Source organism: Scomber scombrus, chromosome 5 (assembly GCF_963691925.1).
Source record: "Scomber scombrus chromosome 5, fScoSco1.1, whole genome shotgun sequence".
NCBI lineage: Eukaryota > Metazoa > Chordata > Actinopteri > Scombriformes > Scombridae > Scomber > Scomber scombrus.
The window spans coordinates 3648351-3660382 of NC_084974.1; the positions used below are offsets into that span (position 1 = coordinate 3648351).

At 40.0% G+C, this 12032-nt stretch overlaps 2 protein-coding genes across 2 annotated transcripts in view; both read left to right on the top strand.

The window, feature by feature from the left end:
- Window positions 1–158: 158 nt before the first annotated feature.
- On the top strand, window positions 159–9342 carry gkup (glucuronokinase with putative uridyl pyrophosphorylase). The gene is made up of 23 exons (XM_062419500.1): window positions 159–342; window positions 1181–1287; window positions 1443–1487; window positions 1577–1730; window positions 1830–1901; window positions 2123–2211; window positions 2334–2490; window positions 2967–3044; window positions 3519–3610; window positions 3731–3836; window positions 3947–4026; window positions 4121–4189; window positions 5466–5526; window positions 5636–5652; window positions 5743–5800; window positions 5940–6032; window positions 6142–6202; window positions 6296–6409; window positions 6554–6611; window positions 6888–6956; window positions 7793–7856; window positions 7997–8068; window positions 8782–9342. The coding sequence occupies exons 1-23, from the start codon at window positions 286–288 to the stop codon at window positions 8875–8877; spliced, it is 1869 nt and encodes a 622-aa protein (XP_062275484.1). The 5' UTR covers window positions 159–285; the 3' UTR covers window positions 8878–9342.
- Window positions 9343–9713: 371 nt separating this feature from the next.
- ubash3bb (ubiquitin associated and SH3 domain containing Bb) overlaps window positions 9714–12032 on the top strand; it is a 49338-nt gene continuing 47019 nt past the window's right edge. The window contains exon 1 of the mRNA XM_062419828.1: window positions 9714–9919. Within this exon, the coding sequence (XP_062275812.1) occupies window positions 9792–9919 (128 nt within the window). The 5' untranslated portion in view covers window positions 9714–9791. The remainder of the gene's footprint in view (window positions 9920–12032) is intronic.

Genomic DNA, 12032 nt, shown 5'->3' on the forward strand with positions numbered 1-12032 from the left:
TGTATATTATAATATATACAGTATGTATATTATGTATATTAATTAAATTATATTTATATATATATATAATGTATATATTTTTATATACAATAGTTCATTAATGCAGTGTGTAGGTCTGCAGCTTTAAGATGAACTAAGGCGGTCGTGACTGAGTTTTATTTTGTAGTTTCTTGTCGGAAGTAGTTCTTGTCATTGACGTGTGTTGAATGGAGCTGTGATAGGACTGTTAGGAATGTCTTACTATGTATAGAAACGTCCTGGGCAGCACTCAGTGGAGTTGATACAATGATCTGTATACTGCTGGTAGCGGGTCACGGCACCGTGTTAGAGGCTCAGATTAAGGTAAGTATGATGTCGCTGTGTTGCAGCAGGAGAAGATAAATGGCTGCAGTGCAAAGTTCAGAGAGCTGCCTGTTTACTGTAGCGCTGGCTTGTTTTAATGTTAAACCCACTGTTCAGACATGTACGGAACAGTAAGGATCAGCTGGTGTCCACGGGTTACATTTATTTAATATAAAACAACACGTTTGAACAAACTCCAGCTGTTTTTTTTTACCGCCTGCAACTAGAGACTTTTTTTTCCTAGGATGTCTAAGTCATGACCCGCCCTACTCTGCCTCTGATTGGATTACCGTAATTATTATTATTATTTTTTTTACAATAACTAACCAATCTCACTCCTCACACCTAAACCTAACCAACCCAATCAACCAAGACAATGTGTACTAACCAATCAGAGGCGGAGTAGGGCGGGTCATAACTTCACCATCCTATCAATAAAAAATAGCCACTGGTTGTGTATTTTGACCAACTCTAATCCTCCTGATCTAATCGCATGAATAGGAGTTGGACACGTCATAAAAGTTGAATATTTACTAAAACTGATGCCAGTTGTTGATTTATATACATGACATGTTTATTGAAGATGATATATATATTTTTTAAATTAAATGGCTTTTAAAGCTTAGATATTGTGTTCACCATAAAAGAAAGACAACATAAAATAACGATTCTCTCATTAAATTAATTTATGATGAATTATGAGTTGACAGTTTACAATGCAACACATTGCTGCTAGTAGCCACGTGAATCATGTGTGAAGTGTTAATCAAAATGTGCAATACTTAGAAAGGGTGTTTTCACATATTGTGTATTCTCCATCTCTCCTCTCCTCACCCAGAATGACGACACAGGCTTGTACAGCCACCTCGCCGGGGTACCAAAGGCCTTGCTGCCTGGCATTGGAGGAAAGAAGATCCTTGACTTTTGGTGGGAAACAGTCAAAATGTGAGTAAAAGTGGCATATGGCCCAAACATTAACGTAATTAAGATAATGTCTTAATGTCTCATTGTTAAGGATGTTTTCTATCTCAAGTGACTGCAATGTTTGCAGATCATGCACTGGTGGAGTTCTGCTAATTGCACATCTAATTTCTCCCCAGGCGACAGTTGTTCACTGAAGTGTATCTTGTCACTAATGCAGACAAGTAAGTATGCCAAGAATATTAACTTAATTATGCTACTGACATTGATTATATGGTTGTTATATGGTTGTTTTACTCTTTTTCATGGGTAGGTATAAGCACTATGAGCGCTGGGCGACAGCTAACGACTTCCCGGTGGAAAATGTGATCAACGATGGCAGCACTACATTGGAGGACCGCCTCGGAGCCGTGGCTGATCTGGAGCTGGCAATACGCAGCCGTAAACTGCAGGACGACATCATGGTGGTACGATGGATGTAACTCCTCGGTTACGTTTGACTGTGTTCGTGGAGTGGAATAATGTTGCAGGTGGGTCAGTGTCTGATTTCTTTTCTGTGTAAGCAGATTGCGGGGGACATGCTGTGTTCAGACCAGAACTTCGACATTGCTCAAGTTATCCGCTTCTTCAGGTCAAAGGTGAGACATTGTGTGGACATAAAATGGTACAATCTAAAGTTTAAAGAGAAGCTTCCATCCATCACACATGTCAAGTATTCTCAAGAGCAGTGTTATTAAGTCAAAGACAGACAAAGTGAAAATATCCAGAATGAAGTAGGGTTGTCACAGGGTAAATCATTTTTTTTCTCAAGTGTTGAGAAACATGTGCTATCCCTGTCTTCTGCATGTGTGTGCTGCAGCCTGGAGAGCTGATCATATACTACGAGCTGGAGGAAGGAGAGAAAAGCAGCTCCAGGGGTATCGTGGAGGTCTGCCCTGAAAACCACAGGTAAGAAGAAAGAAGTTGTTGTATCCTCTCAGTCCCACAATGCACAAGAAATATGTTACTGAAGGTTCATCGATGAACATTTTGAAAGATTGATTTAAATGTGTCATTATTGTATGAATAAGGCTCACTTGCTTCCTGGAGAAACCACAGGAGGGGCTGACAGCGTCCCGGCTGGCCAGCGTGGTGTTTTACTGCATCCGGAGAGACACACTGTCCTACCTGTCTGACTTCATCAGTCTGCTGCCTCAAGTCACACACAGGTCCTTCGGAAGATTCTGGGTTCGTAAAGTGACGGAAAACAACATACACACATTGTTAGGAAGGTAATAATTCTACTTTATGTTTATTATTGAGTGATGGTGGTGTATTAGGGTGCATTATATTGAATGGTGTTCCTCCACTCCATTAACATACATGAGTCAATATAATGCACCCCAGTATGCCACCACCTCTTAATACGACCTCAGTAATAAACATAAAGCAGAATTATCCATTTTTAGACAATATCAACAATAACTGAAATATTTCAACTTCAAAAAAGCAGAATTTATAGCAGAACTGTTGTATTGGATTGAATTAGATTGCACAGGTGTGGGAAATAGAATTTAAGCCACGATGGAATTATATTTTTTGTTTATATAGCTTCAATAAGTTAATGTCATTTTATGCTTTGTCTTTGCTTTTCATTATGATGGTAAATCAAAAATGACCATGCAGTTACGTTTATGGCTCCTTCTTCCTTCTTCTTTTTCCAGGAGTGGCTCATCAATGAGAAACAGCTGGATGTGTTCGGGATGAAGCTTCCCACCGGCTTCCAGCTCATTGGACAAGTGGTTTGTACTTAAATTCTCGTATCATTTTTTCCCCCACACGGAACATTAACTGATGAGAACTCTGACAATTTACACAAACAAGAAATACTGTATATTTGGGGCCACATCCTGTAAAGTGAAAGTGTATTGCAGTGTGTGTTAAGCTGCACTAGGCATCTTCGCATTTGGTAAAAAAAAAAAAGATGTCAGCTTAAATATTTGAACATTTAAAAGGCTTCTTTACCCAGAAATCATGTAATGTGACATGAGCTGCACACTGGACACTTTTACATAAATGTCCCCAACTTATCACATTAGACTTAACTCTACACTACTTAAAAATTGGTCATATTGCTGTGAATATGTAGGGGCAAGTTGGGTGACTCTACACTGTCCCCTCACAGGGACTAGATACTGTTTTTCTATAGCAGCTAAAAGTTGAATAGTGTATAAAACAGTGGTTTAGTTTTGACATGTTTTCTCTTGATGTCACAGGGTCTGTCAGACTACACCAAGTGGCTGACCCACTACTCCACCAAGCAACAAGACAATCCTGCTAAACCAATCACATGCAGGTCATACGCCAGGTTAGAAAACACAGACTTAAAGCTTGATCTTCCACGTAATTTGAATTCAGTTTTTCAGAAATGAGCCTGCTTAAATGTTGGAGCACAAGGATTGATTTCCAACTGAACAATGATTCACAGGGTCGGTTTAATGGGGAATCCGTCAGATGGCTTCAACGGGAAGACCATCGCTATGACCATCTCTAACTTCTGGGCTGAGGTCACTCTAGTGGAAAGCCAGACTTTGGTAACGCTAAGACAGACACACACACACCTGTATCCACACACATAAGCCAAAAAACATTTTCATCAAGGATAAACTGTGAAAACGTCATGTGTGCTTCTGTGATATTGCAGGTTTTAGTCCCTCACCCACTCAATGACCCCACAGAATTTGGAAGCTTGCAAGATCTGTTCTGCATCAGCAGGAAGGAAGGGTGTGTACACATGATTTCGTGACCTTAAATACATCATAGTGTTGGTCATTATCTGTTTTTTTTTTTTCATATCTATGTTCATCATCCGCTGCAGGTATCTTGGAGGCCTCCGGCTGCTGCAGGCTACCTGTAAGAAGTTCTACCAGTTCTGCTCCAAGCAAGGGTGAGATACTCTAACTCAGATAATAACTTCTCAGGCTAACACCATCCACACCCAGCTTCCTGTTGATAAGCATGCAAAGACTGTACAGCCATGCTAGCAGCTGTATGAGGCAATACTTGAGCTGAATGCTAACATGGCCATGCTAACTTGTGAGTGTTGATGTGTATCAGGTATAATACTTACCATGTTCACAGTGTTATTATATCATGTTAATCAGAGTTTTTGCAGGTATCTGGACATAAACTAAAATATGATGACGTTTGGATGAAAAGTCAGGAGATAAAAGATGATACAGTCCATCCTCTGGGGACCATGAACATACAATCAATCTGCTTTTTCATTTTATCCCCTCTACATCAGAAGGTTTCTGTAATGTGTTTCCTCATTCCTTATTTTTCTGGAGATAATATCTGATTTGTAGAAATTTAGTATTTGTCCATCAAATAATTGATCATGAGCGGCCCTCTGTCCTTCTTGTGATGGATGGAATGGAGGAAATTCTGGATTTATTTGCTCTGAGCAAATCAGCAGATTTGCTCAGAGCAAATCCCCCCCCCCCAAACGAGGCTGTGTGTGTTGTGGTCACATAAATCTGTTTACACAGTCATGCTGCAGGGACTCGCTGCCCTTATGGGGACAAAAAAGCAAGTTCCTTTAATGTAAATCATTAATTTTAGGGTGAAGGCTTGGTTTAAAGTTAAGCTCATTTAAGGTTATATTAAGTTTAGGGTAAAGGTTAGGTTTAGGATAAGTCCAGGAAATGAATGTGAGTCAATATAATGTCCTCTGAAATGATTGATACATGACTCTGTGTGTCTGTGTGTGTGTGTGTGTATGCCTGCGTCGAAGTTAATAGGTTTTTGGTCCATTTGTAGTGAAGATGACAGGTTTGGCTCAGTCATCACCTACACATTTTCAATTTTTTTTAGCTTATTCTTAATTTTAGACCATACTTTCCATGTTTTCTCAACCCATTCTTTCTTTATTATGAGTTTTTTCCACTCTTTCCAACTCATGAATGGTTCAGAAACTAAAGCCACCTGACAGTTCTGTTCCACTCCCACCCACATTGAATCTACGTACGTCTTTTTTTTATCCATGACACTTTTAAGTTGTGCTGCTCAATAATAATTTTCCAAATAAGGTAGATTTGGATTTGGGGGGGGGGGGGGGGGGGGGGTCACCTGATACCTGACAGTTAACATTGATTCTTCTTATAATGTGCTTCACTTCCACTGCTGATGAACCTTCATCCTCTGTGTATTCTTCACTGCAGCATCGCTTTGACGAAGCAGAACTTCACATTGAAGTACGACACCAACATTCCTCGGCAAGTGGTGAGGATCTACTCGAGTACTCAACATATAGTGTTAAGTGTGAAAACATTCAAAAACCCAACTTATTAACACACTAACCTTTCCATTTTTGTGTCTCTTTTTCTTGAAGGGCCTCGCTGGAAGCAGGTAATTACATCTTAGCCCAACCTAATATGAAAATATCTTTTACACACTTCATTTAATAATCTTCTTGTCTCACGATCTTCTCCTGTGCAGCGCCATCGTCTCAGCCACCCTGAAGTGTCTCATGAAATTCTACAACATCACAGACAATGTGAGGATCTTAGAGATTTGTCATGTTACGCTGTTTCACTGAAGCCTTCGGGTTAAACTCTCGGAAATGTTTCTTTAATGTTAAAGACAAAAACAGAATCAATTAAAAGTGACAAACTGCTGTTTTACGTGAACTCCAGGATCTCCCGAAGCCCATCCGAGCCAACTTCATCCTCAACGTGGAGACTGATGAACTGTTTATTACTGCTGGCCTGCAGGACAGAGTTGTGCAGGTCATTGACAGAATCAGCACTGTATAAATACACTGGACTCCGTCACCGCTGCACAATAACCAATAATCAATCATTTACACACAGCTGAGGGATTCTTTTGTCTTTGCAGGTCTATGAAGGGTTGGTCTACATGGATTTCAGCAAGAAGCTCATGGAGGAGCAGGGCTACGGTATTTACTAGTATTTACTTCACTTTAGATGTGTAACGCTATGCTGATGACATAACACTTTTCTTAAAGTGTGTGTGTGTTTTCCATTCTCAGGGAACTATATTTCTATGGACATGAGTGACCTTCCATCCTTCTGGCTGGCCTACCTGAGTGACCCCAGTGACTCTGGGCGTATCCATAGCAACGTCCGCCAGCGCTGGCTGAGTGGTAAACTGCTGCTCTTCATTTGAATCATTGTGTGATTCCTGGAATTCATGAGCTCAACAATTACTGCTAAAATGTCCCAAAACAAGGAACTACAGGTTAACCAATATGAGGTCATGTGTTTTATGTCGCTCTGTGTTTCCACAGGGGAGCCTCAAGTAGTCGAGGCCATGAACACTTTTGCTGAGCTGACTGATCAAGCAAGGTTGGTTTAAGCTAGTAGACTTCCTCAAGAAGAAAGCGCAGTAATAAACATCATAATCAGAAGTGGAGCTATTGTCATATTAATAAAAATCAATGTTAGACATAATCATTGGATTAATTATGTATTGCCTTTGCATAACAGTTGCATTTTATTTTTTTGAACCACCTGAAAGAAAATTCCAATTGTTTTGTCCTAACATGCTCTTAATATTTGAGGTGAACTTTGACTCATCTTCTCACTGACTGACTGAAAGATTTTCGAATGTTCTCCTATCAGGGTGGCTCTACAGGGCCGAGACTGGAACCGTCTGGCACAACTGATGGACCAGAACTTCGAGCTGAGGAGGTAATTCATTTGAATATTTTGATTTGAGGCATTTTTTTTTTAACCATAATTCCTCAAGGAAATCTGTGCTGAAATTAAAAATGTCTTTTTTAAGAGTGCAGACAAGCAACATAAGTGAGAAAACTCAAAATGTGACACAAAATCAGAATTAGATTAATGAGAAATGCAATCATAAAATCATAATTTAAAAAAAAACAAACACAATCATGTTTAAGATTTTACCCGAGAAAACAACCTAATTGGGTTTTTAAAACAACCCACAGTCAAAAGTTTGGACACACTTTCTCATTGATGTGAATGAGAAAGTGTGTCCCAACTTTTGACTGGTACTGTATATACGTGATGATGTTGATAATTATGTTATTGTACAATAAGTGGATAATGTAATTATGGTGACAGGCCTAATACCAATCACATAATGAAACAAGCACATTGAGATTCTGAAATACCTCAAAGCATCAGCAGCCAGCAGAGAGTAAAAAGCCTCTGCAGCAAAAATTTAAATTTACAAAGGCAGATTTTCCATTTTGGATGTAACAGCAAAATGATTGAGGCTCACATGAAAGCTCTTTCACCCAGTTCACTGTGGACTTTGGGAACAGTTGATAAAAATGAATCCTAGAAAACCAGAGCAAAGCTGAGTCTCATTCTTTATATATCGATTTTGTGTTTGTAACCCAAGAATAGCTTTATCTACAGTATAAATGTGTGCCAGTGCTGCTGTCTAGCAGTGATACTCCAGAGCTGAAAGGATGCGTTCATTAACAGCACATTCCCAAAATCAAACAAAGGCTAGCAAAAAAAAGTTCCATTAAAAATAACAAGACTTCCCTCAGGTCTATCTACTCTGATGACTGCTTGGGTCCTGGCAACCTCATGATGGTTCAGCTGGCGAGGCAGGTAGGTGCTCGAGTTTTCCACCACCTGCTAAGAGCAGTGCACATTTGATTGATCAGTATTCACCCTCACTTTTCTCATTTTCCACCCGTGTGCCCCTGCAGAACATAACATTTGCATAACATTTCTGCTGCTTCTTGCAGTTTGGCTCAGCGGTGAAGTTACCAGGCAGTGGAGGGGCTGTGGTGGGTCTGTGTGTGGACCAGACTAGACTGGTAAGACTGCCCTGCTGTATGCCGAATGGGTTCATCTGCAGCTCTCTGCGTTCATTGTGAGGCAATGGGTTTGGAGCTGCCGCGTGCATATTCATGTTGATCTTTCAATGTCTCGTTAACCTCACTCAATGCATGGACAGTTGCTCAGTTTCTGGTTGTGACCCTATGGAGAGTCTCTAAAAACCACTGCTCTGTAACTGTGGTCATTAAAATCTGCTCAGACTGGCCACAAAGAACAATAAGAGCAGATCAATGAAAGTGATGGGGAGACAAAATCCACACTCCCCCACTAGGGATCCTTTGTAGGCAATATGAACAGGAGGAACAATTACAAAACAGCACATAAGGAAGTTTGTGGATTTTGTCCCCCATAACATACATTGAAACATTAGTTAGGGGCCTTTAAATGGCCAGTTTGAATAGGAATATGAAGATTACAGAACCTGTATCTGTGTACATATGTACACCCGACTGTTGTTTTAAGACACATAGAAAAATGTGAACTTTTCCTTTTCCAGCTGATGACAATTGTAAATGGATCAACATGCAGTGCCTCACAGCTGGGACTAATACAAGTCCATGATTTATGAGAAAATGTGTTGAGATCAAGCTCATGGGGAAACCTTAAAAATGATTGCTGCAACAACAGAAAAATGAAGAAAAAACTGTCCCAATATCCTGCCTTCTGATGCAGTGTGTGTTTAACCCACTAGGTGGAGATGAGGCAAGCTTTCCAGGAGGCAGGCTGTGTCTTCTGTGTCATCGCACCATACAACCCATCTGCCAGCAGTGTGAGCGGCCAACACTAACCTCATAGCTCACCGGGGCTCAGTCAGGCTGCTCAAGGCCAACTCATGTCCATCGGTTGGAGATGGTACAGTGTGGCCCTCGACATGTCTTCCAAGACCTGATGTCATTTCATATGATTTATTATTACATAGCAAAGATCATGCTGATGAAATGATGTGAAAGCCATTTATTTAAAAAAACAAAAAAAACAATCAGGGTTGCAATCAGGAAATTAATATAGCAGAAGGACAAAAAGATAATGTTTAATCATGCATCATGCATTGTGTCACTTTATTTCTAGGAAATTAGTGAATCTGCAGAGTTTAATGAAACAATTGTTATTCTGTGTCACATTCACCATCCACAACAATGTAAAAAATGACGGAAATATTTTTCTACATACATAAATTGTATCGTCTTAAACCATTATCTTTGTATAATAAATGTAATTTTTGTACACAAATTAAAAAACTTGTAGAGACAGATTTGAGTGTTTTGTCATGTATACTGTGTGATAGTCACATTAAAAAAGTGTCATCATTGAACCTTCTCTTATGTTCAACACATATTAAAACACTCATAAAAGAGTATATAAACCCACCAACCACACCACTACTGAAACTCATAGAATGATCATGTTATTCATACTAAAAAAAAAAAAACTTGTTTAAAAGCCATCATGTTGTAGTGTATCCCAGCCTGCAGTGTGTGTAACAGTGCGGTGTGTGTATCCAGTGAGCAGGGCTAATGTGCAGCTTCCTCCGGTGGGCGGAGTAGCAGCGTTGAGTGTGTCCGCACAGCGCTGCTCTCAGCTCCGCTCCGTGTTGTTGCTCTTTACCTCTCCACTCATGCGGACTGAGCTGAAGCAGCTCATGGACTAGCCCGGAGAGGAGGACTGCTTTTGTGGACTGTGTGTCGGGGCTTGTAGTGGACCATGGCAGCTAAAGAGGACCTGTACAGTAAAATCATCCCGCGGAGGCTCCGGCAGAACCGCTCGGGATCCGTCAAATGTGGCTCCAACCTGGACGTACTGTTGTCCATGGGCTTCCCGAGACCAAGGGCGTGAGTAGCCTTTCCTCAACACCGTGTGCGCGTGCGTGTGTGTGTGTGTATATTTGTATGTATATATTTATGTATACATGTATGTGTGTTATGGCAGTTAACAGACAGGTCAAACGCAGCATCACTCCACACTCGCCGTTAACCAGCATCGGTGTGACTGTGCGCAGATAGTGGCTCTGCTTATACACTTACACACAACTGAAGAGTACATGAGTATGATGTATGATGTATATGGATTCAAAACATTAAAACATAAGAATAAAGCTGAGTGTAATTGAATGTAGCTCAAAAAGTAAAGAGCTGAATGGAGAGGAATCAGCAAATATACCAAAAACAACACAATTAATCCCTGAATGTTATTGTTTTTTTCATCTACTTCAGTTTAAACTGGTTTCAGTAAAAAAATGAATATGTTGAAAATACTTCTTTGAAAAACTTCCTTTAGTTATTTTTTTTAGTTAACTTCATACTACCTTAACTGGGAAATTTATGTCATGTTTCAGCCCTGTTCCTGAGGAGCTGTCATATGTAAACTATTCAGAAAACTGGAGTCAGGAGTCATGAAGTCATGACTCTGTGTGTGTGTGTGTGTGTGTGTGTGTGTGTGTGTGTGTGTGTGTGTGTGTGTGTGTGTGTGTGTGTGTGTGGTGGGGGGTCATAAAGATCTGCCTCTGCTGTTGCTGAATGGAGGGACTGTCTTTGACTTGGCCAGATCAGTGAGTTCACATCTGTCCAGTCAGCTACAGGCTCTCACTGTTAACACAACACTACTGTATACTGTACGTGTGTGTGTGTGTGTGTGTGTGTGTGTGTCACTCATAAATACTGGGATATAAGTGGTAGGATTTACTATTTTAATATTATGCCAATTTTGGTTATTATTTTTTAAAAAGAGCATTAGCCGTACTAATAGGCTGAGCTTTATGATGTCAGACCTGCTCCCTTGTGAATCAGTATACACATATGTTGTAATGTATTTCTGGCTCTGATTATAGGTTACTGATTGAATGGACACTGGGATACTGAGTCAGCTGTGTGCAGCATGATTCCAAGGCTGCACATAGTAATAATGTACAGTAGAGAAATTAATAAGTAATTCATGCTCTGGATTTAACGGGATTCCCCTTCATGCCTTTCAGTCATCCTCGCTGCCGATCGGTGGGATATAATAAGGTTTTGTTTTCTGTTTTGTTTCTTGGACTAAAATATGATAAGTGGATATATTTGGAGTCGTGATTTGTGTTATCTCTGAGATTATAATATAACAGGGATTATAATATTAATGACGTTTTGGCCGTAAACTCTCTCATGCTCCTGCGGATGTCATCCAGTACTTAAAAACTCAGCTTCAGGGCTCTGCAGTGCTTCATAATTATAGATAGAGGCACAGTAAGTGCAAAGAACATAGTCTTCTTGTAAGAAAGGAGAAGGTACACCTAATCCTGACTGCTTTGGATTCAGTTTGGATCAGTAACTGACAATAAAGGGAAAATGTTTTCTTCATGCTTTCTTCAAAGAGAGTAGAGCCCGACTGATATGTCAGCCGACATTATTGGTCGATATTGGCCTATCACAGATATATCGTATTGGCAAATATGATGTCGGATATGTGCTGATGTTGTTGTTTTTTAAGGTATATTAATATATTTGTACATGATCATCAGCTGATTTATTTTACTCATAAATATTGGCTACAAAAATCCAGTATCTGTCGGTCTTTAATAGAGAGCACAAATTATTATATGAAGAGCATTTAACAATTTTCCACTCCTGGGCTTTGTACCTGATAAAGTAATTATCACAAACATTTAAACACAGTTGCATATTCAAACATCTGGCAGACATGAGTACTTTCTGACCTACAGCTGAAATCTTGCCGTATATCTTTGTTTTGGTCTCCACTAACTCCTGAGTATATTATCCCGGTCTCTAGCTAAACGCTCGTCTAACTTCACACCTGCTATGACATTGTCTGCTGTTTGGTTCTTGGAACAGGTTGCACACGGTGGATTTCTTAGAGCTGAAAACAGCTGGCTGCTGTGTCTGGGAACAAGGTTGATGAGAGCACAGTTTTTGAGACTGGGAACCAAAATATTATCTAAAGTCGACTGAA

Coding starts and splice junctions, on each gene's coding strand:
- gkup (XM_062419500.1), top strand. CDS start 286: ATGATCTGTATACTGCTGGTAGCGGGTCACGGCACCGTGTTAGAGGCT. Junction 1,731..1,829: donor TGCAGGACGACATCATGGTG/GTACGATGGATG, acceptor CTGTGTAAGCAG/ATTGCGGGGGACATGCTGTG. Junction 5,801..5,939: donor TCTACAACATCACAGACAAT/GTGAGGATCTTA, acceptor CGTGAACTCCAG/GATCTCCCGAAGCCCATCCG.